A 27,403-nucleotide genomic window follows, 5' to 3' on the forward strand; every position below is an offset into this window, starting at 1 on the left:
CAGAATTTATTGAGCACTAGAAGTAGCAGTTCCAATTTTTATCTAAATTAATTGATAAATTAATAAAGGTTTATATAAAATTAATTTGGGTCAAACCATTATACTTTTTAACATGTTGGTGAAGTATGTAACCTGTTGGTATAGTTGGTTGTGCTCTGTTTTGATTGGTTGTATGCAGTTAGATATTTATTGCTCTAGAATTCACTTGCATCTAGTTTCTTGAATTGTTTGCTTTGTGAGCTTGATGCTTGTTATTTAGATGCTTAGGGTAATTAAGATAAGTTGTTAGCTGCAGGTTTTAGGCCTCTTACTGACGATGAACAGCTTTACCTTAGGTTGCTAGAAAGTGGTGAGTGTATGTTTCTTGTACTAGAGAAGAGATATGCACCTACTCACTAAAATAAAGTTAATCATATTATCACCTTGCCATCTTGCTGTTAAGAATGTATATGTATATGCATTGCACCATATCATTCATATCATCCCTTGTGCATTCTATATATTTATCTATGTACTCATGCATATTGGATTGGCGGAGGGAGTGACCCTGCTAGAGTTCGAGCTCGAAGGAGAGGAGACCCCGCAGGAGATCCCACAGCAGGAAGTTCTCGAAGAAGAAGGACAAGTCTAGGAGGAGTTGCCTGAGTGTCTAGACCACCGACCCTCGGCCTATCTAAAAGGCAAGCCCTAGAGCATTCTAAGTCTCCTATGTTTTATAAATACCAATTTGAGTTCATTATGTTTGATGCATTAAGTTGTAGGAGTTGTTTGGAAACACTTGATGCATATAATCCCCTTATCTAGAAATATATACCTTGAACCCTATGTAGGTCTAGGATCGAATATATGCTTAGCCATGCTTAGCTTGGTAGAAGTCGGGTGATTTCCTATCCTGCGAGATATAGGTGGATACCGGATCACGGTTGGCTATATTTGCTATCGTGGAAAAGAACCATGTGATGATATAAATGGAGGTCGGACGGAGTCTATGTTGTAGATTGACTCATGTGATTCCGTCTATGCCGATTAAGGACCGCATGATTGGAGGCCCTCTTGTCATTTTGAATGCAGCCTCTCACTTAGCTGACCGGATAACTTGCTCTAACCACGAAGCCGAGTAGCTCAACTCAGGTCAGGAGTCATTCTATCCAAGTGTGCGCACTGGTGGTAGTAAGGATGTGCGGGGAGCTAGATGTGAGCCCAAGGGCAGGCTAGGCCTAAGCATCATGGTAGTTGGTCCGTCCCTGAGGGTGCGGCACTGATCGAACCCATGAAGTTGAGTCCTGAGTTATACCAAAGGTGACCCGACATGACCCCAATGGGGGGAGTATGTGTTTGTGTTAGGATTTTTGCCCAGCCGGTTGCAATCGATTCGAATCGCCGTCTCTCCCGGATAGTGAGAAACTTGACTGAGCCCCTTCATCATAGTAACTTGATGGATTGTGATGGTTATGATAAATATGAAAATACTAAACCAGATATGGTTACTATTATTTGCTTTAGCTTAAATCAAGTGATTGCTCTAGTATAGGTGCCAACCTAGACGTGCTTAAGTTCAATAAGTATAACTTGTTGCTAGAATAACTAAACAGATCAAGACATGTATTACTTCAGCTTTTATGCAAAATGTTGTCAAGCCAGCTCTACCTTCTATAGCCTTACGTAATCCTTGGTGTCTCTTTATTTTTGGTTTATGACGGGTAAGTCTAGCTGAGTATATTCTCGTACTCAGGGTTTATTCCCACTTGTTGCAGATGGTACTGTGTATCATGGTTATTGCAAGAACTGCTTCTCTCTAGCTGTGGATGAGGAGTGAGACCATGGGCATGGTCCTTCTATATTAGTTGTTCAGGATGCTTGTGTGGACTTGATCATGGAACTGGCACGTATCTAAACCGTGTGTGATGGTTTCAAAACTATGTTGCTTCCGCTACTAAAATTGAACTTGGGTTGTAATAACTTTATTCGTACTCCGATGTATGTTGAACTACTTATGAACTATATGTAACATGTGACATGTATGTTGAATCATGTACAATCTTGGTTTGTATGTTGGTTATGTTTTGAGGTCCTTCGCGACACTCGACGGACTATCGGGTTTATATGGGCTCAAGTATGACAGCGCGACCGCTCTAGTGGTTGACATTGTACTTGTGCTCTTATAAATTGGTCGGTTCTGCCACACTGATGAACAATATAAACAAAATACTTACTTGAATTAGAAGTTGATTACCAGAGAAATTTTAGAAGCAAGCTCAAGTAAAACTTGATTTTGCCAAGGTATGAGCCATAGAGCGAGCACCGACAGGCCGACATCTCCACCAAACTCTTCCCTCACTCTCTATCTCACTATTTCTAATTATAAGACTAAATCCTATAGAGGACTAATCTTCTCTTAATAGCTGGCTCTGATCCTGTCGAGGAGAATATGAATTAGGGTTTTAGGATGGCTCTAGGGAGGGTGGCAGGGGCTGGTATATAGAGCTCAGAGTGTCCAACGTGAGCCCTTAGATCAAACTAACTTAAAGGACGGGGTAGATGCAACCTTGGAGGCGGTGGAGAACCAACATTTCAAAGAGGGGCTGACATGTGGGCCTAGGGGTCGGGCAGCTTGCAGGTGGGGCTGGCCGGCCCCACTTGGCAGCCTCTACCCCTCTGCTTCGGCGTGGAGTCCTCTCGAGTCTTCTAGAGTCCATTTTGCTATGGATAAGCGCGATTAAATCTGACATGTAGGTCCACCTTGACGGTTTTTAGATAAACCCTGCAGAAAATACAGATTCACCAAAACTCATGGAATTTATTAGTTTCAACCCCTATACCTATGTTTGGTGATGGAATTAAGTATAAATACAGGTTATGTTGATGGTTTATAATTGATATTAGTGACCGTCAACAGTGGTCTTTAATACTACATGTATTAGTCTGGTTCCAAACCCAAGGGGGTCACTAGACTAGTCTGGTGCTCACTAAATTAGCCTGTCGAAGATGTTTTTCAAAGCTTTTTTCAATGTGCTCAACTCCACCAAGTGTACCATCATTTCATGTGTGTGAGTTAGCATTTTTCAAACATTTTGAAAGGCTTTTCTTGCACCTCACCATGTCACTAAGCATAATGCATATGCAACAAAAATCTCACCTAGTGACACTAGATAACCATTTCAACTTAAGAGGTCCCCTTTTTATAGTTGCTATCTATCCTAAACCCGGCCACACACTCTACTGCATCTAGGCCAACAGAACAAAATCCCTAGCATATACAATTGTCTTCAGTCCATCATATGGTTTCGTTTTTCTCTTTCTTCTCTCCAACATTGAGAACTTTATTAACTTGTGGCCTTCTCCATCACCTTCGTGGATGCCATCTTGCTCAACCCATGGTGTGGACATCACCTAGCTTAAACAACACTTAAGACATAGGTTAGTTCATTAGTTGCCGCTCAATTACCAAAACCAAGCTTGGGCTTTGACCGAGATGTGGTCGCACTAGTGTCGGGCCACGCTACGCTCGCAACACCGCATGTCATGGCCATGGTTTGCCTGCCTACCTGCCTTAGGGAGAGAGAGGTTCAAGAGGAAGGAGAGAAGTTGGAGACGAAGGAAAGAGGTGTGTGAAGATAAAGTAGAGAGGGGATGGCCTCGTCGGTGCATGCACGGTGAAAAAGACTTTGAAAGCACCTAGCGTGCGGAATCCAAATATTTTAGTACATTTCACTATCGATCCATATAAGGATACCACCAATACAAATAGTTATGTTTCCACTAGTGGTTGACTTAACTCACTGCCCGTGAAAATATCTATCTTTACTAGTGGTAACCTTAAGTCAACCACCAATGAGAAGAAACCTAATTGTACTGATGGCATCCTAGATGGACCGCGTGTGGAAATTGATCTTTGTGGTTTAAGGCCCTAGTCCGACAAAATGTTTTGCAGTAGCGCCTGCATTTTTTGGGACGTCAGTTGGAAAAAAGATAGGCCTCAATGAAATTTTTTCTATATTAATGAAATAGTGATGAGAAAACATAATGAAAAGTAGATGTATAAATTGATTTGTGTGATTGAATCTCCTCAATGGGTTGTATCCCTTTATATTTGTAGGGAGAGGATGTCTTACCCCATCACAAAATAAATGCAAATCTTGTACTGAAACATAGACTCTAACTCATACTAGACTAACAAAACCAGCTTTGTTTGGCTACACTACAATCCACATGGATTGAGAAGGTTGAGGTGAAAAATGAACCAATTTTCCACCTCAATCCCCACCCCCAAAATGCATGTAGAATAGGGTGAACTGGAGAGCGAGTATCCAATCCCAACTAAGTCAAGTTTACCTCGGTGACCTTCTCACAGCCATAACTCCCTCTTCTACGTATTCAACATATGCAGTTCGATTGTCACAACAAGAACTTCACAATGACGCAATCCATATCGTGATTTGATACTTTCCCAAAATCAGCTAGGCTGCATCGAGAAAATTAGCTAAGCCAATTTTCTATTTTTTTGTACAACCAATTTTGGTTATCAATAGGACCCTAGCCTCACGTGGGACTCGCTGGTTAATGTTGAGCCATGGGGATTCACAGTGACATCGGACGTTGGGCTGCGGAGTGGGCTAGGTCATCCTGTTTGGACCCAGATGGCAATCTGGCACCACATGATAAACGTAGGATCTAGATGACACTCTAAAGATAAATTTGAGGACTTATAAACACATTTTTAGAGTTCCGTGGTCTAAACAAGACCTTGGAATAAATTTAGGAACCATCTATTTATTTTACTTTTTTGGATTTGTTATAAGAACATTTAAGGAGCTACAGTCCTATGGACCGTGCGTGGTTGCGACACCTAAGCCTTTTGGTACACCTCACATGTTAGTCCGACACAAGACAGCCTATCCATGTGTCATCTCTGAATTCTGAAGAGGGAGAACTGGATCTCGAAAGATAGAGAAGCAAATGCTTGGTGCATGCCATACATATACTTTCCATTTTCCAATATATCTTTACGGTGTCGTAGCTTCGACAACGCGCTTGCAAGGAAAAAATTTGGTGCGTGATGGCCGCACCGAGGCACGGGTGCGCCCCCTGCCTGATTAACGCCGCTTGGATCTAGACTCCATCCCACGGTAGCTGTGAAAGATTCCCTGATGGGCTTTAGATCGGCACATGGCCCGGCTTACATCGGCCCGTTCCATGGTAATCCTCCTCCGATGCTGCCATCGCCCGTACCCGCGCTTGCGCTGCCTACGACCTGCCAGATCCACGTGGCGTCCATCCAATGGGGGCGCATGTGCGCGTCGCTGCGCCCGTCGCGCACCCAATTTCTTTCCGCTTGTTGCAAACTGGCATTCGGCACTTCAGCAGCATTTTCCGGTACCCCCAGTGGCGGCTGTACTCCAGATTCCAGAAGACCAAAAGTGGAGCACCATAGCATATCGTTCTAGAACATTCTAAAGGACACGGTTTATTACGGACGTTGTTTACTTACCGTTTCCCATTCTCTCAACTTTGATTTAATTCGAGGTTACTCTTTAGCTAACAACAATGATTCAAAATACTCCCGCCGATTGTATTTATAAGCACTATCACACCTATGTTTTTTCCTTACAAGTTACAACTAGGTCCTATCTTTTTTCAGGGATGATTGACTTAGTCAACCATCACTAAGGACACCCTCAATGATAAAGTCGACTTAGAAAAAAAAGAATAGAGCAGCCTAATATGTTAGCATACAAAAACGTGCGAACATAGACACATGAATCATAGAAAAGTGTGCGAGCTTAACTTTTCATGAAGAGCTATTTAACTACTTTTTAAAGGTTTGTTTAATTCGCAAGTAATTTTATAGGATTTATTTTGGAAAGCAAGGTAAAGAGAGTTGAAGATTGGCCTAGTTGAATCTAGAAACTACATGCAACACAACATTTGGCAATGTTTAAGGAAAATTTTAAAAACTTCATATTTTTGTGTTATACAAAAACCTAAGTTATTACAGTGTGGATCCTTGGGGTAATGCAGCTGATAAGCAAAGTCCTCTATCCAAAGGGGACCAAGTATCCACCTCACATTAGTCAAACCAACTGACCTTGCCATCTACATAAGCTTGATTTGCACCTTGAACAACAAAAAATCCCCCATAATGCAACTCAACTGTGAATTCTTCATCATCATCGCCTACAATACCGCATGAGAGCAACATTACTACACCAACTCTATTAAGAAACCAACCTTACCTAGGAATCAACAAAAACCCTACCAACGAGAAATATGCGTAGATGACTCACTGTACTACCACTACCATCAACCAGTGTACTACCTCCTACAGCCAAAATGGATATATATTGGGATGAAGAACGACTCACCGTACTGAGGTGGCTCATCTGTTAGCCGCGCAAGGTGGACACCATCGCGCCGGTTCACCAAGGCTGCCGCGAGAACTACCACCTGGAGCCCTCTCCTCCCTACTCCACTGCCACCTCGCCTTCACGATTTGCCGCCCCTCCTCCATCGGTGCATCGTGGTCGCCCCTGCCGTCGTTGCGATGCGAGAGAGAGAGGGGAGGAGTGGGGAATGAGAGGAGGAAACCTTCCGGGGGCTATTTGCTAAATAGACGTGGGCCAGTGCGGAGACAGACATAAAATGAAGGGTATGGATTATTATGGCACCACCGATGGGGACTAACACTCCTAGTAGTTTTAGTACAAATAAAGTGATCCACATATACTAGAAAAATATTGAGACTACTACTCACACAATGCAAATTATCACTACTTGTGGTTTGCATAGATACTTTTTCCTTTCATCATGCCTCACCTTATTTCGTCTCCCTCTTTCTTTTTAGCATGAATCATCTTCTCTCTCCCCGAGTATATGTAGCTTCTGCAAGCTATTATGACAAGTGCACCTATTTTTTTTATCTGATTCTACATGCCACTTGGATGCTAGGCCTTAATGAACTACTGACCATGTTTTGCACTTAGAAATGCACTTTCAAAGCTGATGGATCAACAGCCTGTTCGCTTGCTCGTATCTAGCTTATAAGTCATGGCTTATTAGCCAACAAACAATATTTTTCTCTCACACCAAACCAGCCAATGGTACTTTCAGCTATGGCTTATAAGCCAAACCAGTCCAAACAAACCAGCCAACAGTACTTTCAGCCAAAGTGGCACAACCTGACAAGTTAATGGACTACTAACCATGTATTTTACTCTTATTAAAATTTTGTTAGGAGAGATGATGTATCTACCATGAACCTTATTTCCTATATACCAAAGCTAATCACCCGCACGGCCACGTCGTCCGTCGCTGTTCCGCGACTGTAGCGTTAGGTTTCCTTATTTTCCCCCCTTCCTTTCCCTAGATTTTCTTTTTTTTTCCCTTCCTTTCCCTGCCTGCCCTTATTTCTGGCCGTCCGCCACCCGCGGCGCCGCCGCTACTTTCACCCGCGCCTTCTAGAACCCTTGCGGAAGCAGCAGAAAACAACCCCCCGGCCCCACCGCCGCCCCCACCTGCCCTACGCGCCGCGCGCCACCCCTCGCGAGGAAGCCCGGTCGAGCGGCCACCGTGCCCCTTAACCCTCCCCGACTTCGCGATGCTGCCGAAGCCACGATGCCGCAGCTCGACCCTCTCCAGCTTGGCTTCGCGACGAGCTCTGCCTCTCCCAGAGACGTGCGGTCCAACCCTTCCTCTTTCCGGCTCTGGCGGCCCGATGTTATGCCGCGCTACCACGGGAGCTCCGGCGCGGCCAAATCCTAGCAGTGTAGTGTAGCCCAGCGCCATCACGCTCGCATCGGCTTCCCTATCGCCTCGCCGGGCCACCGCGCCATTGTTGGCGGGTTCTGCCACCGCTGTGTCCGCTTGCACGGTGCACGGAGCAACCAAAGGCCCAGCCGGAGGGGCAGCCCATGCGCCAGCGCAGTCTCTTTCCTCCCGTGCACGGTATGTCCTTCAGTTCCTGCTTCCTTGGCCCTTCATGTCCTGCGCCTTTCAGGTGCTCGATGGAATGCCAAGACAAAAAAAAATCCTACCTATGCAGCCGTTCGCCGTCCCTGACTATTCAGACCACTTGTTTTCTTCTATGGTACAATGGTTCACATGTGGATGAGTTACTGGAACCAGCAGGTACGTTTACAGATTGCTTGGTTTCGGCAAATATTTTCTCAATTTGTCAGTTTCGTACTAGATGCCCTTTCCTTCTTACTCGAACTGTTCACTTTTTTTTGTCTCCATAATTTTTCTGATCTCCCTCTAAATTTGCAGGAGTATAATAGGCCGAGAGGTGAAGATGTCAACATCCATTGGCCAAAGAAGACATGACAGTAAATGCTATCCCTTTGCTGTGTTACGTCCTTCGATCACCTATTAAAAAGTTTACTTGCCTAATTAATCTAAATGTTGATCCAACCTTGCCCGGCGTAATCCTGAAAGGGCTAATCCTTTAAATTTATATTGACCACCTCATCCAGTAAACCACGCTCTAAAAACAAAGCACTGATAATACTATATTCACATTGTTATATCAGGATTTTGAGTGATTCCTCATGGGAATAATGGCTTCTTTGTGGCAATCAAGCTCATACGTTCCATGCTAAAAAAGATTCAGAACTCTTTGTTTCCCCTTACTGCTGCTTCATACTTTAGTGCCATATTCTTTATTTTATTTCCATATTGTCAGCCGGACTCTCTCCGGCGTGCTCTCAAACTCACAGTGAATTCAAGAACAGAGGAACACAGGAAGTTTTTTTTGTGTCAAGCACGTGTCGATGTTTTTTGTATTAAGGTGCTCCTACGTATATACATGAGCTTCTAACTGCAACATAGAAAAAGGAGAGGCCGAGCTAGCCTCAGCTCTCCGCCATGCACGCCATGCCCCCCATGGCCCGATTTGTGCGCGCCATCCCACGCACTAGGCCACGCAGCGCAAGCAGCGACATGCAACGCCATGATGCGTCCAAAACGCCACGCCGTGGCCCCATTACAACGACGCACTCGGGAGGATATGATCGTCCAGGCCGAGCTCAACGCTATGTCTAACTGAATGCAAAAGGAAATAAAACTGAACTGAACGCAGGATTACATTGACGCTTACATTTCACCCCCTAATCCTGACGTTCCTTGCTGATCTTGACGATGCCAAGCTTCTCACGGAGTTCACAGAACCGGTCTCGTGCCAGCGGCTTTGTTAGAATGTCAGCAATCTGCTCCTCAGTGCAGACGTGTTCAATGTCCAGTTTCCCGTCTCCAGCACACTCCCGAATGAAATGAAACCTCACATCTATGTGTTTACTACGTTCATGGAAGACGGGATTCTTACTGAGGGCAATGGCCTATTGGCTATCCATCTTGAGGATAAAGGCTATGCGCTCCTCGCTTTTCAGCTCGGCAAGCAGCTGCAATAGCCAGACACCTTGGCAGGCCGCCACCGTCGCTACAATATACTCAGCTTCGCAAGAGGATAAGGTGACGACCTTCTGCTTCTGTGACTGCCAAGTTACTGGGCAGGAGCCGTAGAAGAACAGGACGCCACTAGTGCTCTTCCTTGTATCAATGTCGCCGCCCATGTCGACGTCGCTGTAACCCAACAGCTTCAGCTCCTAGCCACCATGCTTGTAGTGGCAACCGTAGTCGAGTGTCCCTGCGATGTACCGTAGGATCTGCTTCACTGCGTTGAGGTGCTCGACGATGGGGTGCTCCATGAAGCGGCTGACGTAGCCGACGGCGAAGGAGATGTTCGGCCTTGTGTGCACCAAGTAGCGAAGGCAGCCGACCAGGCCCCTATACTTAGTTGCGTCCACCGGCGCCGTAGTACTCGCCTTTGACAACTTGAGGCGATGCTCCATCGGAGTGTGGCACGGGTTGCAGCTTCCCATGCCGACGCGCTCCAGGATCTTGCGCGCATATGCTGATTACAGCAGCTTGATCCCATCACGCCACTGCTGCACCTCAAGTCCTAGGTAAAAACAGAGTAAGCCAAGGTCGCTCATTTTGAACCTGGAAGACATCTGCTGCTTGAACTTGGTGATCTTGGCGGCGGCATTCCCAGTAATGATGAGATCATCTACGTAGACCCCAACCAGCAACCGAGAAGCACCCTTGCTGCGGGCGTACACCGCGTGCTCTGACGTGCTGTGGCTGAAGCCGAGCGCCACTAGCGTTTCGTGGAGTTTGGCGTTCCACGCGTGCGGCGCTTGACGGAGGCCGTAGAGCACCTTGTCCAAGCGCAGCACCTTGTTCTCGTGCCCAACAACAGTGAAGCCGGAAGGTTGCTTGACGTAGACCTCTTTGACTAGCTCCTCGTTCAGGAACGCAGACTTTACGTCCATATGGTGCACCGGCCATCCCTCCTGGGCAGCTAGCGCAAGGAGCAGCTGGACAGACTCGATGCGGGCGACGGGCGTGAAGACCTCGTCGAAATCCACCCTGGGCTGCTGGACATAGCCCTTCGCCACAAGGCGGGCCGTGTGTTTGATGACGTCGTCGGCAGCATCCTTCTTCACCTTGTAAACCCACTTCAAGCCTATGGGTCGATGCCTAGGCGAAAGGGGTACCAGGCGCCAGGTCTTGTTGCTCTCGATGGAGTCCATCTCTTCCATCATGGCTCGACGCCAGCACGCATGCTTCTCAGCCTCTGCAAAAGAGGCAGGCTCCTCCTCCATCTACAAATGAAGCTCTGCAGCCACCTGGCACACGACGAAGCTCGGTGGAGTCACTGCCTTGATGACGTTGTCGATGGTGTAGTACCTCGGCTCGACGTCGTCGGCGTCGGCGTCCAAGTACTCCTCCGCATCCGGTGGAGGGGAGACAAACTCTGGTGTAGGTGATAGGGGCTCCGGTGGCGCATGTGTACTGAGAGACGGTGTAGTGGGCGTCGGTGCTGGAGAGCCCCACGCAGGTGTGCTGGTGCCTGGGGATGGTGTCGGAGTGCCTAGGGCTGAGTTGATGGTGTACTGGTCGTCACCCTGCTCCGGCGTGGAGTGCTCCACGGTGAAGTCTGCTGCAGCACCCATGTCCTCGCTCTCCCAGGTCCAGGCTGCAGGCTCGTTGAAAACCACATCCTAGGACACCACGGCGCGCCATGATGCTGGGTTGTAGAAGCGCCATGCCTTGGCGCCAGGCTCGTAGCCGATGAAGACGACAGGCGTGCCACGATCATCGAGCTTCTTCAGGTTCGGCTTCGTCTCCTTGATGAACGCAACGCAGCCGAAGGTGCGGAAGTGGTGGACGTCGGGCCTGCGACTGTGCCAGGCCTCATACGACGTCTTGCCATCGACGGCCTTGGTGGGCGCCCGGTTCAAGATGTAGACGGCGGTGGTGACTGCCTCTCCCCAGAACATCGCCGACATGCCACGGGCCTTCAACAGACTCCACGCCATGGTGATGACCGTCTGGTTCCTCCGCTCTACCATGCCATTTTGCTGAGGCATGTACGGCATGGTGTGCTGACGTTCGACGCCACGGTTGGCACAGTAAGACTCGAACTCGATGGAGGTGAACTCGCCGCTGTTGTCGGTTTGAAGGACTCGCAGACACCGCCCAGTCTCCACCTCGACACGCGCCTGGACTTTCTTGACTGCTGCGAGCGTGTCGCTCTTGGCGACGAGCAGCGCCACCCACATGTACCTGCTTCGGTCATCCACCAACAGAAGAAAATACAGCTTACCACCTGGGGTTGCCGGCGTGATAGGGCCACATAGGTCACCATGAACAAGATCCAGTAGCCCCTCCGCCCGCCATTTTGCCTACGACGAGAATGGGCTCCACTTGAGCTTGGTGGTGACGCAGTCGGTGCAGAGCTGATGAACACGCTCGATGTGGGGAAGCCCTCGCACCATGCCCCGCTCCTCGAGCTTGCGAAACGCGTCGAAGTGAAGATGGCCGTAGTGTTCATGCCACAGCCACCTGCTGTCGCCGGTGCGCGCGGACAAGCAGAGAGGCCGCGCGATCTTCACCCGGAGTAGGTATAGCCGGTTCACAGAGCGCTTCACCCTAGCGATCAACCGGCCCCTTTCGTCGTGGATTCGGAGGATGCCGTGTTTGGCGTGGACGTCGCACCTGCCCTTGTCGAGTTGGCCGAGGCTGACGATGTTGGTGGTGAGCCTCGGGATGAAGTACACTCCCATGAGCGGCAGGTTCTTGCCGGTCTTCCCCTCGAACAGGACAGTGCCGGCGCCCTCGATTTCAACCTCCAAGCCATCGCCGAATCGCACTGTGCCGCGGATCCCCGAGTCGATGTTGACGAAGGCGTCGTGGGAGCCGGACATGTGGTTCGTGGCCCCACTGTCAAGGTACCAGAGGGAGTCATCGCGGTCGGAGGCGCCATCAAGTTGGGTGAAGACCTTGCCCTCCACAATCCGGAGAGGGCAGTGCTCGGGAAGCGTCGGAGTGGCGGCGGCGGCGCGTGGTGGGGAATACGAGTTGGGGGCGAGTGTGGCGTAGGCCATCAGTAGAGTGGGCTCGGCGTCCTCTTCAGCGTGCGCGACGTGGGCCTCTGCCTTGGGCTTGCTGCGACAATCCTTGGCCCAATGGCCGTATTTGCCACAGCGCTTGCATTGGTCATGATTTGTGGCCTTGCCGGAGTTGGGCTCGGCCTACTTCTCATCGCGCGAGGTAGAGCCGCCGCCCTCGCCTTTGCTGTGACCGCGACCTTGCCCACGGCCGCCACGTTTCTTGCCGCCAGAGCTAGACGCCGCGCCGCGGCCAGAGCTGTCTTGGTCATGGTGAGCTTTGCGGCGCGCCTCCCAGTCCTCTTCAGTGAGGAGCGGTTGCCCCATGGCGTCCGTCACTTGCTGCGGCTTGGTGCAATCCTCGAACATGCGCAGCCGCCCGATCACGTCCTCAATCGAGATCGCGTTCAAGTCACAGAACATCTCGATGTACACGGCGGCTTGGCTCAGCTTCTCCGGCACCACCTGCAGCATCTTTTTAACTACCTCGGGCTCGGAGATGTTGTCGCTGAGGGTGCGCAAGTTGGTGGCGAGCGTGGTGATGCGGACACCGAAGTCGTTGACGCTTTCCGCTTCCTTGAAGGTGAGGTTGCCGAAATCGCGCCGGAGCTGCTGTGCGCTGGCGTCGCGCGCGCACTCGTCGCTGATCCGCAGAATCCTGACGGCGTCCCATGCCTCCTTCACCGTACGGCGGACAGCGAGTGCGTTCCAAAGCTCGGCCGGCACCGAGCGTAGCAAGCCCCCCATCGCCTGTCGATCATCGTGGTACTCCTCGTCTGGATCATCGTCGATGCCGTTGACGACGACGTCCTAGACACGCAGCGTCTAGAAATTGACCTCCATGACCAACGCCCACTCAGGGTAATTGGTCCGCGTAAGCATCGGCCACTGCACGCTCGTGGATGGGCGCTCGACAATGCGCTCTATGACGCGCGACCCGGCACTCCGGGGGCGAGAGCGACGACTGTGGGAGCGGCCTCGACGGCGATGTGGTGGCGAGCACGACGAAGGCACCTTCCTTTCGCCGGAGCCAGCACCTACCTCCGTCCTCTTCTTGGACGGGGACGCAGACATGGCGGCGGCGAGACTCTGGCTCTGATACCAAATGTCAGCCGGACTCTCTCCGGCGTGCTCTCAAGCTCATAGTGAATTCAAGAACAGAGGAACACAAGAAGTTTTTTTGTGTCAAGCACAAAACCGTGTCGACGTTTTTTGTATTAAGGTGCTCCTACGTATATACATGAGCTTCTAACTGCAACATAGAAAAAGAAGGAGAGGCCAAGCTAGCCTCAGCTCTCCGCCATGCATGCCATGCCCCCCCCCCCCCCATGGCCCGATCTGTGCGCGCCATCCCACGCACTAGGCCACGCAGCGCAAGCAGCGGCATGCAACGCCATGACGCGTCTAAAACGCCACGCCGTGGCCCCATTACAACGACGCGCTCGGGAGGATATGATCGTCCAGGCCGAGCTCAACGCTATGTCTAACTGAATGCAAAAGGAAATAAAATTGAACTGAACGCAGGATTACATTGACGCTTACACATATTTCATTCCTACAATCATCACGGGTTACTTAGCTTATGACACAAATCTCAACAATGATAATTCTTATGCCGCAGCTTGCTAAAATAGTTACGGAATAGAGGTGTTACAACAAATCTAGGGTGCTACCTAATTATGATGACCTCATTATCTATATATAAATGTCTCAATCATTTTTGGGCAATGTTGTGTTAATCTTTTCCTTTTGCTTCATATGAAACTCAGGTACATATCAAAGTGTGTCATGTCTTACTTTATGGTCTGCAGATACAGACTCCCCCCCCCCCCCCCCCCCCCCCCCCCACACACACACACACACACAAAATGGTGCCTTATGTTTCCCTTTAGTTTGTTATAAATAAATTATTGTATTCTTCATCTAACATTTACCTAGATGTTCTTTTTTCTGAAGTACTATCACATTTCTCATTTGTATTGATGGATGTCATGCCACCAGTCTCAATTTCTAAGTAATTGTTGATTCAACAGCAAAAATGTTATACAATGCCTTCTTTGTTACTTTCGCTTGCTAACCGTTGAATCGGTACCTACCTCATCATTTATTACAAAAAAATTATTTCGAAAGCCTTAGAAGATTGTCAAAATGAGCAATAGGCTCCATTCGGCTTACTCCATATTCGGCTTGTTTTTTCAGCCGGAACAATATTTTTCTCTCACAACAATTCAGCAAGAACAGTGTTTTCAGCCTGTTTCAGACCAGCGAACAGGGCCAATATGGCAATTTAGCCACTCTACAAAGAGTGTTATATTTTGTATGTGCATTTTTTTTTCTTGCTGATTGTGCTGCACTGCTGTGATAACCCTTGCATAGCAGCTGGATGTTTTTGCAAAACAAGGCAATCTGATCTGGCGATCCCTCATCCGGTTTAATTTAATTAATTTAGCTACATAAAATCTTTATTTACTGTGCAACTCCACATCATCGTTCAGTTTATTGTTAAACCATGGAGCATTTGTCATTTGTAGTTGTCTCCTCACCTCACAATATGCCCCGGGCAAGATAACTCGGAAATGTTGTGTAGCAAGCTAAGACTATCTACCTTTAACTCATTTACAGATAACCTTCTAAGAATATATTGTTGTTTTGCACACTTAAACCTGCTCTCTTTTCACATAGCATGCCTTCATGCCATGATGGGTGACCACACCTTAAATAATTTTTGACACCTTTGTTCCTCCGGTTCATACACCAATATTATTTCGCTTTTGGTTGGTAAACCATTGGCATCAAAGCTGAAGAATAGACTAACCAGCGAGCTAACAACTTTTTTCATTGTGTTCTCCTTACTAATAGGCTACTTCAACTGCCCCTTGATGAAATGACCAGACACCAAGGTTATACGCGCTAGCCTGAAATAATCTCTACAATACATTTCAGGACTAATTACTTCAATTAGACTTCTGTGCATGTGTGAAACATTGAGCTTTGTCACAAGTCTATTTTTCATTCATTCTTCTGTATATTATGCTTACTACAGCCATGTAACTTAAGCTTTTATGATACTTCGGCATCTTAATCACCAACTACGATATACATGCATGTAATGATATTAGCCCATTACTTTTCTCGCCTGCACAACGCGCAGGGTACTGGCTAGTGTTAGCCGAGTTGGGCCTTGACCTCGCGTCCTGATCGGGGGTGTCTAACCCTACATGGTTGGTGGGCCCCTATCGCACTGTGCTATAAAGAGAGGTGGGGGCCGGCGGCTCTTAGTACGAGGTTCATCGTGAGCCGTCACACCCACCAACAAACCCAATCCGATCTAGTGAGGGGCGCAGCCAGTGACGGAAAGCTCTACTGCTATCTTCACTGTCGCCTCTGCTCCACCACTGCACTGCGACTGACCTCAACACCGTCACCGCGACACCGCCGACCCGGACCGCATCACCTTCACCATGGCTACGTCGAGCTCTTCCTTCAAGCCTACGGATGGTCGGTGACATCTCACCTCCCTTCCTCTCTCTCTCTCTCTCTCTAGATCATGTTCTAGAAAGTTTTTATCCCGTATGTAATGTTGTACTCGCTAGATCTATGTCTAGGTGATCCACTATATCTATCATTGATATGTTGGAGCCGTGCACGCAGAAAGGGAAAAAGTCTATTTTATTACAAAAAAATGTCTTTTCTCTCATAGAATCCTTTATATTTGGGTATATAATTTTTGATATGCGCTATATTACGAGATAGAAGGAGTATCTTGGCTGACTTGAGGTGGAGGGTGACGATGCCCTGACCAGCACGCGGATGCCATGTCTAGCCGAGCCAACACCGACATGGCTAACCTAGCCTAGTGTCGAGCCTGGGCTGCTTGCCGAGTCCGTGGGCTAGCACAGCACGACACAATTAATTACTGGGATAGGTCGACCCAACCTTAGATAGACCATGCTTTATTGTGCTCGTGCCAGGTCGAGACATCCCGTTTGACTATCTATAAGGGCGTCTCCAAGGAGAGTCTTGTAGCTGGCTATTTGGTTATGTGAAGGAGAGAAATCGTCAGAAAACCTTCGCCCCGCGAGGCCCTGTTCGGATGGTATGGTTATGGAGGAATTTGGATGGTTTGGAGGAATTCTGGAGAAATTTGTGAGAGGAAAATACTGTTCCAGATGAAAAAAAAAAGCGGATCAAGCCAGGTTTAAGAGCACGCGAACGGAGCCATAGGCGCACAGTTCCTCTAGCTCGTGCACCCACCTAGATGACCCATGTCTGTCTATGTGCAACTGGTGACTCACTTTTTTTTTTATTTCCACCCGACTGATGATTAAGGGTGTGCTTAGGTTCCCTCCTAGCCTTAGCCTTTCCTAGCCGGGCAAAGAGTTGGAACAATTGGTGCATTTGGACCCTTCCCTTTGCTGCTACCTCATTGCCTGTGGAAGCAAGGATTTTACCAAAGTCACTCTCCTACCCTAGGAAGGCTACCCTTGCTCAGCGAGGTCCGGGCAAAGGAACCAAGCAGACCCCAAAACCTGCTCGTTGAGGGTTCCCTAGGAGCAAAGCTAATAATACAGTCTGTTGATGATTGTATGAATCTTTATAATCCATAATACATGACTCATTTTTTTCTCTCACAATTTTTTTTTTAGTTCTCATGCAGTGCCGGTCATGAGTTTTTCAGGAACTAGAGCCCAACCTAAACTTAGGACGCTTTATAAACATAATAAAAAATACTCGGTAAGTATATATAATTTTTTTTGACACTCAATAGTCAACATGTATCGAAAAGCATGTGTGGCTGTTATCTCCTCATACATAGCCACGGCTTAATAACAATGACTAGTGATTATGAGAGTCATAGTTACGGAATAAGTCTTCACACAATCTGCTAAAAATAAAAAAAAATTCTTATATATAATTAGCCTTGCCCTAACGGACGAATTTAATTCGTAATATTCTATGTCTCAATTGACAGATTAAAAGGAAGCGATGAGAACATACTAGTCTATCCTAACAGATGAATTTAAATCTCTTTTTTTTTCTTGAACGTGCCATAGGCACGGTTTTCATTAAGCAGAAGTAGAGTTTTACAAATTAAAGCTGGAACGGTAATTTTTTATTACCAAGCCAAAGACTGACAGAGATCACACAGTTGTGATTTACAGAAGAAAAAACTTAGCGACCAAGTGAAGGATCAAGCCCCCCGGAGACCCTGAGCTCAGCGGCTAAACGGGTAAAGAGTGTCGTCCTCAAAGCCAGTGAGGTTCAGCTCCATGGCAACCGGATCGAAGCCTGGAGCGAAGAGCGCCTGAAGGGCCTCTAGTTTGGAGGGCGACAACGGCACAACGAAGAGGGCCTTGAGACTATCCAAAGCCACAGAGTTCGGACCCTGCGGCCTATCTGCGATCCCCAGCTTTTGCTTGAGCATATTTTGTGCTTGGAGAGTAGGGTTGGAGGCCTTGGTCTTAGCTGCCAGCCTCCCACTCCGATGCACCACCATTGAAGGTGTCTTGGACCTTCTTAGCCTCGGCGTGCTGAGCAACGGGGTGTCGAGCGGGATGTATACATGCGCCTTCAATTGTACCAACAGGGATTCGGCCCTTGATACGGGCAACGCCGCGTTGTCGGCGCCCGGGTGGCCCACCCGCGTTGGCGTAGAATCGGCCGTCTGATCCGCAACGTCGTGTTGTGCCATCCTTGGTGGCGTGACTTGCGGCATCTCCAGCTCAGGCGATAACGGGGACAAATCCGTCGTTAGGGAGGCGCCCGCTGTAGTAGTGGGGCAGCAAGGCGTTGTTGGTCCCGCTGGCCGGGTCGCGACAAGCGAGGCGATGAGCTCCTCCAGCATCGGGTCAACCCACGCGGGAGGCCCCACGCCCGCACTGGGCTCCAAGACTAGCGGGTCTGGCTCAGAAAAGCATGCAGCAGCAACTGCAGAGGCTTCACCCGACGCCGTCGTAGCGGCCCGTGCCGACCTACTGAAACGCCTTCGTCGTCGGTGTCGTTGTCCGCCACTGGCAGGAACGACGCTGTCTGCCACGGTCTCACCAGTGCCACGCGAAGCACTGTGGTCCGCCGGCCGAGCAACGGAGCTGCTGGTGGGGTCACTATGACCCTCCCAGGTAGCACAGTCGGCTGCTGCAGTGGTTTCCGGCGCCGCAGCGGTGCCAGTGGTCTCGCCGCGGTCGGCTGCAGCGTCGTCGGGGAAGTCGTTGTTGTGTAGCACCGGCTGTGTCCGGCGTCTTGTCCGTTGCCACCTCGTTCGCCGCCGCCTATGGCCGATAGTCGCTGGAGCAGACAACGTAGGCGCGGTTGTACCCGCCTCCACCGGACCACCGTGGTTGGGTGGTCAGGTGGCCGGGGTAAGGTCCCGAGCACGTGGTCTTGGCCGGCCGCCTGTACCAGTAGCCATAGGAGGCCTCCGCCGCTGGCCACCACCGTCCACTGACCGAGCATCGTAGTTGCTGGCACGAACCGGCCGTGGTCGACGACCCACAGCACGGACATCACTCAAGCTCCCAGAGCTGACGTGCTGTGGCCCCTTGTTACCGTCGTACACCGTTGAACGAGGCCGGTTGCAGTCCCTGGCCAGGTGCCGGAACTCATGGCAGTGCAGGCATCTCGGCGGTAGACGGTAGGTGGCAACCCTGTGGGTGTATGACAGGCAGTTGAGGCACCTATCGCGTAGCGCTTCTTGTAGGCGGCGACGTCGCTGACACCGGCCCCGGCGCTCGTCGGCAACGACCTGCTGAACCTGACGATGGTGCTGTGAGGCTGCGACGCCCTGACGGGGCAGCACCTCCTGCCACCCATCACGATCCGGCGAGGAGGCCCTTCGGAAGGGGCCCAACCGCCTGTGCATTAACCCAACCGCATCCGCCGGAGATGCCATGCGCGTTGGGTGCGACAAGGAGACGGTGGAGTGTGCCGGGCGGTGGGCATGATGTGGTGGCACATCGACGTCAGTTGCGGTGGGCCTGTGGCGAGGACCCAGCCGCTGGTGCACCGAAATCCGCTCCACAACCCGGTTCTCCGTCGTCGGAACAGAGCGATGAGTCCCACGATCGTCCTCCGGCCTCGCGCGCCTTGGTCGACCATGCCCACGCACGGAAGCCTCGTTTGTGCCGGATCGACTGGGCCGGTGATGCCTTCCCGTGCGCCTGTGCCTGTGGTTGCGGCACCCAAGATCCGCACCGGGGGCGGAGAAGCGGCGCCAGGGGGTTTCGGGGACTCGCTTTCCGAGTCTCAGGTGAGCCGGCACACGCTGGGCCACGCCAGACCCACCCGCAACCCTGTCCCCACGGGACGGAGGACCGCGGGGATTGCGCTGCTGCCTCCTGGAGCGCCTAGCGAGCGTGCGACCACCACCAGGAGTGCCCCCGGGAGCGGGAGCCTAGGACGGCACCGGCTCCCTGACCGGAGAAGGTCCTCGCGACGACAACTTGCGGACCGCGTCGAGGTAGGCAGTTGGTGAGGCCATCGGCGTGGGCTCTTCGTCGTAGTCATCGCGGAAGCCATCGTCCGCCCACCGGCTGAACTTGGAGCGGCCCTCCGAGGCACCGCTGGGATAGAAGGGTGCGTCGTCGGGAGAGAGGGGCGAGCCATGGCCGCTGGAGGCGGAGCAGGGCGCCGTTTCCCCTGGCGGGCTCAGGATCCGCTGCTGCCCAAATTCACGGGGTGCACTAGGTGAAGCCGGCGTCGACGACGGGCCACAGCGCAGGGCAGCAACCCGTGGAGGCGGAGAGGCACCTAGCGGCGGGGATGGGGCCCTGGCCGTCGGATCTGGTCGTGGTGGGGCTGTGGGGGCGGGATCCTGCAGTCCTGCTGGCCCCGATCTGATGTCTCTGTCAGGCGTCAGCCCTCGGACTCGGAGGCCGTGACCGTGCGCGTCACTTGCCTGTTGTCCCCGGGCAATCCTCGTCTATGACTAACAAACAGATCGGACCCACCTTGCAGTGAAAGAAGGACGAGCCAAAACAACCGCAGCCCGGCGGAGGCGGGCAACGTCTCGTGGCCTCGTGCCACGCAGCAGCTGGACCCAGTCCTATCCGGTAACCGATGCCAACCAAACCCCTCTCCATCCATTCCCGACCCCAGACCCAACCCAGCCATGGCCGACGACGACCCCCACAACGCCGCGGCCTCCTCCCCCTCCGCCGGCGGCGACGAAGACGACGAGGGCACCGACACCGATGCCTCCAACTCCGACCCCGCCAATCCCCAGAGCCAGGATCCTCTACCCTTCCCCGACGCAGCTTCGGTCCCACCTCACCCTCTCGCTCCCGCCCCCGAGCCCGCCGGCGCAATTCCACAGCCGCAGCCGCAGGGTCCGGCCGCGGGCGCCTCGGCCGCGGACGACTCGCGGCGGCTGTTCCAGCGGCTGTGGACGGACGAGGAGGAGCTCCTCATCCTGCGCGGCTTCCTCGACTTCACGGCGCGCCGGGGCACCACGTTCGCGTCGCACCAGTACGACACGGGCCCCTTCTACGAGGAGATCCGCCGCCGCCTCTCTTTCGACTTCACCAAGAGCCAGCTCATCGAGAAGCTGCGCCGCCTCAAGAAGAAGTACCGCGTCTGCGCCGCACGCGTCGCGGCGCAGGGCGCCGCGTTCGCGTTCCGGAGCGCGCACGAGGGCGCCATCTACGACGTCGCGCGGCACATCTGGCGCCCCGCGTTCAGGCGCGGCGAAGGCGGCGGTGCGGCCGACGCCTCGGACGAGGACGACATCAACCCCGTGGCCGCCGCTGCGATGGAGGATGGCGGGAGCGCGTCCACGCCCACGGCGAGGGGCAGGGGAGGCCGGCGCGTTCGGAGGAGGACGGCGCAAGAGCTGGAGGCCCCCGCATTGCCAGCCACGTCCGCGCTGATGCTAACTGATGCGGCTGAGGACCGGCTTGTTGCTGCCGCCGAGAATTTAGTGCCGGCAATTGCTCCGCCACCTCCTTTGCAAGTGCCAACTGTATCACCAGCGGCGGCGACCCCTTCGCCCATGCCATTGAGCACCGGTGGCGCCACCGAGGAGGCTATCAGGAGTATCATGTCACCGTTACTGAAGGAGTTCATCAGCTCTGTCACCGTCGCTGGACAGACTGGATTCGGATTGGGGCTTGGCACAGGATTGGGCGGCATTGGGGGCTTCGACATTCTTGGTCTTGGTTTAGGGGTTGCTGGCCCAAATCCTGGAATGCCCAGTGATGATAAGTGGAGGCAGCAGCAAATTCTGGAGCTTGAGGTTTATCTGAAGAGGATTGAACTTGTGCGGGAACAGGTTACCGCTGCTTTACAAGACCTCAGGTCATCAGAAGGTTGATTGGCGATCTTCTTCCGTAGTCTTTTTGTTAGAGCCTGTCTCGTAGATTGCCTTATTTTATTAGGACTTTAGGAGAGTTGCTCGTTTCAAACATTCTAACTGTAATCGATTTAAGTTAGGTGCTTGTAGTTGTCATAAGATTAGAGGCTGAAAAGATTGATTTGTAGATGGACTCACGATGAAGGTTGTTATTTACTCGCTACCTGATTCATTGTTAGACATATTTAGTCCCTCTTTTGATAGAATTCAGTGCATAGTTGACATGCTTTTTTTCTCTCGAATACGTAGAAGAGCTGCGTATCATTGTATTAAAGAGAGAAAAATGGATCGGCCCCTTACAAACACCACCACCTCACTCGGGGCCAGGCTATGAGGGGTTGTTTACATTACATCGGAGGAACTAATAGACAACTGAGATAGAGGTAAGACCTGACCACAAACAAACCTCCTAAATAACCTAAACAAGGTAGGCTAACCAAGCCCACCACCGTGACCCAGTCTCAGCATGCGCAGGCCATGCGATCCCGCCATGTACCAAAAATGGTGCTCATCTTTGAACTCATCAAGTAGCTTGGTGATGCAGGGGCGAGACCCTTCAAAAACACAGGCGTTTCGATGCTTCCAAAGGGTCTAGAAGCCTAGAATCATAATTGAGTTCAACCCTCTCTTCTTCTCTTTTGGAATTTTCTTGATTGCTTTTCGCCACCAAGTTGCCAGTGACCTCTCTCTTCTTGTGGGAGTTCGGTCACGCAGTCCCAAAGGTGTGAGGATCCGTGACCAGAATTCCCGAGCAAGAACGCACGTAGTAAGTAGGTGTTGGACAATCTCATCTTCCTGATCACACAAGGGGCAGCGGATCGGGTGAGGCAAACCCTAATGGAACAATGTTCATGTAAATCACTTTATCTAATTAAGCTCCTAAGTGATGATATGCTTGTTGACCTAGGAAGTATTATATGTAACCAATGTATAAAATGATTGTGGAACCTTAGGAATACTCTAAACATGTTTAGAATATCACATGGAACAACTTTGGTATTCATGACTAAGGCTAATTTGGTCTCTAAGTCATAGTTATAGTGTAAGTCATCATTTTCAAGTGGTATGTTTAATCTAGGTTGACCTATGTCATAGAATGTTTGCATGGCAAAGCACCCTTAAGTAAAGTTATAGTACTTGCTTAGAGCAACAACTTTTATTTTTAGGTCATGAGCTAATTCTGTGCCTAGCTTGGTCATTTGTAGCTCACAAAAATCAGCAAAACACTATTTTTGTCACTTAGGAAATTTTCTAAGTCCTAACTGAGTTAACAGTTCATTGTGCCTGACTTTGAGATGATTTAACTTGCTCACTGTTGCAAATTAGACCTAGATCATTTAATCAATGTTAGCTGGTATGTAGCTCTACAAGTTTTGTTTTAGTGTCATGCACCGATTCACTTTGGTTTAGGAGATTGGAGGCGTTGAAATCGCGATGTCAGACATGAGATCGGACCCTGATGGCCAAAGTCACGTCGCGCCGTCGTGGCTGACTGAGGCAGAGTCTGGCCGCCACGTAGCACCCGGTTTTAAAGATAAAACCAGATACACACTATATGTGAGCCCAGGAAGTTAAATCTTACATATAGCCACAAATAAGGGTAATATCAAGAGACAATACTTATTACATAATGTATTAAAAGAAAAGTAACCTCAGAGTATAGACAGCAAAAAATTGACTCCGATCTTCTGGCGAAGACTCTAAATCCACAGGGACGATTGACTGGTTGACCACAAGCCTAACTCCTCCAAACCAGCAATCTGGTACCCATCCGGGATTTTTATCCAATGTATAGAAAAGTAAAATAAGCGTAAGTACATGTCGTACTTAACAATTATATCATGGGGTTCATGAGGCTCAAAAAGGCTGACACTGGTTTAACTGCGATTAGCTTTAATAGATCATCTTTTTAAGCAGTTGGGTGTCAAAGAATTTATCATTCCCATAAACACATGATTAGGTAAACATGAATAATGTATAGCATAAACGATTAATGATTAGTACCATTATCCATTAGTGATCATCTCTATTCCATAAGGGTCCAAGGCTGCTCGTGTCCGTGAGCACGACTATTATAACAGTTTTATATTCTGCAGAGGTTGTACACTTTCACTGTGAGTCATGATTTACCCTTTCGCCCGAGGTAGCTAATCTCTTGACCCACTTCCAAGGAAGGTCGGCAGGGTTCACTATGAAGCCTTTCAAAGGATTCATCTAACAAGTTAGGGCTGCTAGGCGTATGTGGCCCCTCTCTAGGAGTGGCACGCGTGGGCATCGCAACACGGTACACACTTCCCAGCAGCAAAGGAAACATACCCTATGCCTTAAAGGTAACCACTAACAAGCTAGAAAAGATCCTCATAATGAGCTAAAGCCAGAGCCATATGGCCCTCACAGCTGTACTGTAAGTCCCAGATGATCGCTTACAGATAAGTCCTTAGGAAGAGGAATCTGAAGCATATAAACACTCCAGCCCCCCGATTCTATGTTACTAAAAAGTCATATTTTAATGTTTATTACATATACCATTAGTCAAGTTACAAGATCATAGTTTTGATTAAGCACTAGCAAAAAAACTATCCCATTCAATATCCCAAAGGTATCAAGGTACAAGTTATCAAATATCTAGGATATCCTTAATGGCATCAAGGTAGACACATGCAATATGAACTAAGTGATTAAATATAAATAGGTAACAAGGATGGTCCCATGCTATACTTGCCTTACACACCGATCCTTTGGTAAGCTTTAATCTTCAATGTCCTTCTTCTTCTTCTTCTTCTTCTTGGATCACCACGTGTATCTCACCGACTGGACAATCGTAGAACACCACACAAACATCCATACACATACATGCATAGCATACAATTGCATCTACATCAGAACAATACACCAATCATAAGTAAAAGAGTCTGATATACGATTCTATGCATCACTACGAACACACAGTCGCGAGAGACACACTAATCAGAGCTACTATTGAAAAGTTACAACTACCGAGAGATTTGCCTTATACGTGGAAAAGAAAGCTATAGGCTTCGTTTATGTTAACCATATGAATTCATATATAAAAGATATTTTATAAATAATATAGATTAGATTAAGTCAATTTTAGATTTAAATTATGAAAGCGGCTACTAAGGAGAAGAAGTGGCTCTGCCATGAGAGAGCGAGAAAACACGAGGTGTGTTAGAAGCATGGGGTTTCGCCATTGGATGATGATGATGATGACAACGATGAGGATGTCGAGGATGAAGACGAGGATTTGGCGGTCCTTGATGGTCCATAGAGATCCGGCGACATCACCAGACTGAGCGGTGCTGACTGTTCAGTGGGCGCTTTGGTTGGGGATGCCGCCCAGAAGCATTTGGCTTTGTACCCGCTGTGGGGGTCGAGTCTGAAGCGCTCCCACGCCGCTGCTGACAACGGTCGAAGCTCTCTGCCTACAACCCCCATCGATCCTTCCTTGGTCGGGGATGAAGTTCTTGTCTAAGGGGAGGATGTCGAAGATACCACGGTAACGAGAGCCGTGTTTGAGGCAGATGGCGAGGGCCGCCACCCCTTGGTAGGGTCTAGAAGGAAGGATGATGACCTTGTCGAGCTCTCCATTATTTGTGTGGGAACTCAGTGCCCTGCTTCCTCGGCACCCTGTTTAGAGGCATCCGAGGCAGCGAAGGAGGAGCCTGCTAGGTGGCATGATGTGGTAGATGCGGGTGCCTCCACTGTGGTCGAGTCATCGGCTTTCAGCCCTATGGTGTCATCGGTGGTGCCCCTGCTTTGGCCCCTCCTATGGCACCACGTGAAGAAAGGTGTATTACTCTGCCTTTTGTGGAATGCTCCACCAGGTACGCCGTGCTCCCGTTGTTCCTTTTTCCGTTGGGGTCACCGATGATTTTTTGCTCATCCAATCTCGATGACCTCTTGGTGCAGCGAACCCCTTGCGGGGCTCACCACCCTAAGGCCATCATCGGGCACTGTGTGCTCTTCTACATGGTCGGAGCCATCGTTGAGCGATGACGTGGTTTTCGGGCTACTAGCTAGGCTTCCCAAAATGAAGAATGAAATTGCAGCTTATGTTGCTAGATGTGATAATTGTTGCCGAGTCAAGGCTATTCATTTGAAACATGCTGGACTACTTCAACCACTATCTATTCCAGGTTGGAAGTGGGAAGAGTTAGCATGGATTTTATTGTTGGACTTCCACCTACTCATAAGAATTTTGATTCCATATGGGTGATCGTGGGTCGCCTAACTAAGTCTGCACATTTCATTCCAGTCAAAACCAACTACCGACCACATGAGTATGCTGAGTTGTATTTCTCCCACATAGTACATCTACATAGCGTGCCAAGAACCATTGTGTCTAACAGAGAGCCTCAGTTCACTGCTCATTTTGGAACATTTGCACAAGATGTTAGGCACTAACTTAGTCAGAAGTTCTGCCTATCACCCTTAGACCTCCGGGCAAACTGAATGTTTGTTGGGGCGAAAACGTGTTAGCCACGTCAGGTGAACACGCAGCAAGCCAGAATGATCTGGAGATCTTCCTAGCTTCAACGCAGGACCAGTCGATCCTACAAATTTCCAAGGGCGTGCCAGTCAATTTGACCTGCAATTGACAAGGAGAGAAAATTTATTAGTAATTTAGGGTGGAGCATGCTAGTTTTGCCTAGATAGTTCTAAGTATGCCACTTCGGGAGCGGCCATATTGGAAAATTGACTAAAACAGTCGATACGAGGAGAAATCAGTTGTTAAGGACTGTAAAGCTCACAGGTCATGATTGATTTTATAGTAACGAATGCAATGCACCCAGTTTTAATAATCCTTTCCCTTGAGCTATTAACATGTATGCGTCAAAAATACATCACTGACTAAATTAGATTTGATCGATACATGGTGTAGAGCCAATGAATCCAATGAAAAGGGATATGCTATGCAAACAATCGACTATTTGATATGGACAGATCTACAAACCATCTAGATTTAATCTATTACCGTCAATAGTGAGGTTTGACCGGATCGATGCAGCTATGATGATGATGATAGTCTAGAACCAGAAAACCCATAGAATTGACCATACTTCAACATATTCATGAAAGTGTGCCATATCTATGAAAGCACAGGTGAATTGGCTAAAATAGCCCATTCAGGTAGAAAATGGATTACAACATGTGAACAATCGACTATTCAATATGAATAGATCTATGAACTCATCAGACCTAATCTATTATCCTTAACAATGGGGTTCGACCGGATCGATGGCAGCCATGATAAAGACAACAAATCAAACCTTTAAAATAAATAGATCTATTCACATTTAACAGAATCATGAAGACACACTATCACCCTGTTCGCTTGTTGGTTTCAGCCAGGCTTATTTAACCAGCCAATAATATTTTCCTCTCACAACAAACCAGCACCAGCTAGCCCAAACCAGCCCAAAAACCAACCAGCGAATACGCCATATAAGTGTTAAAGTACGGGCAATCGGCTATTTAGCCGATGCAGGCATAGCAAACAGCCAAGGTCACGCCTGGTCGAAAGCAAATCTACCAGCTAGCATTCTCTGATTTAAAGTGCTAATAATGGGATCTATCGGATCATTGCAGC

General features: G+C 49.5%; 1 protein-coding gene across 1 annotated transcript; it reads left to right on the forward strand.

Annotated features, from left to right (window-relative positions):
- Positions 1-20,265: 20,265 nt before the first annotated feature.
- Positions 20,266-21,955, forward strand: LOC136449719 (probable transcription factor At3g04930). The gene has a single exon (XM_066449876.1). It carries the CDS (start codon positions 20,554-20,556, stop codon positions 21,751-21,753), a length of 1,200 nt encoding a protein of 399 aa, XP_066305973.1. The 5' UTR covers positions 20,266-20,553; the 3' UTR covers positions 21,754-21,955.
- Positions 21,956-27,403: the final 5,448 nt, after the last annotated feature.

This window comes from Miscanthus floridulus, chromosome 5 (assembly GCF_019320115.1).
Source record: "Miscanthus floridulus cultivar M001 chromosome 5, ASM1932011v1, whole genome shotgun sequence".
Classification (NCBI taxonomy): Eukaryota; Viridiplantae; Streptophyta; class Magnoliopsida; order Poales; family Poaceae; genus Miscanthus; species Miscanthus floridulus.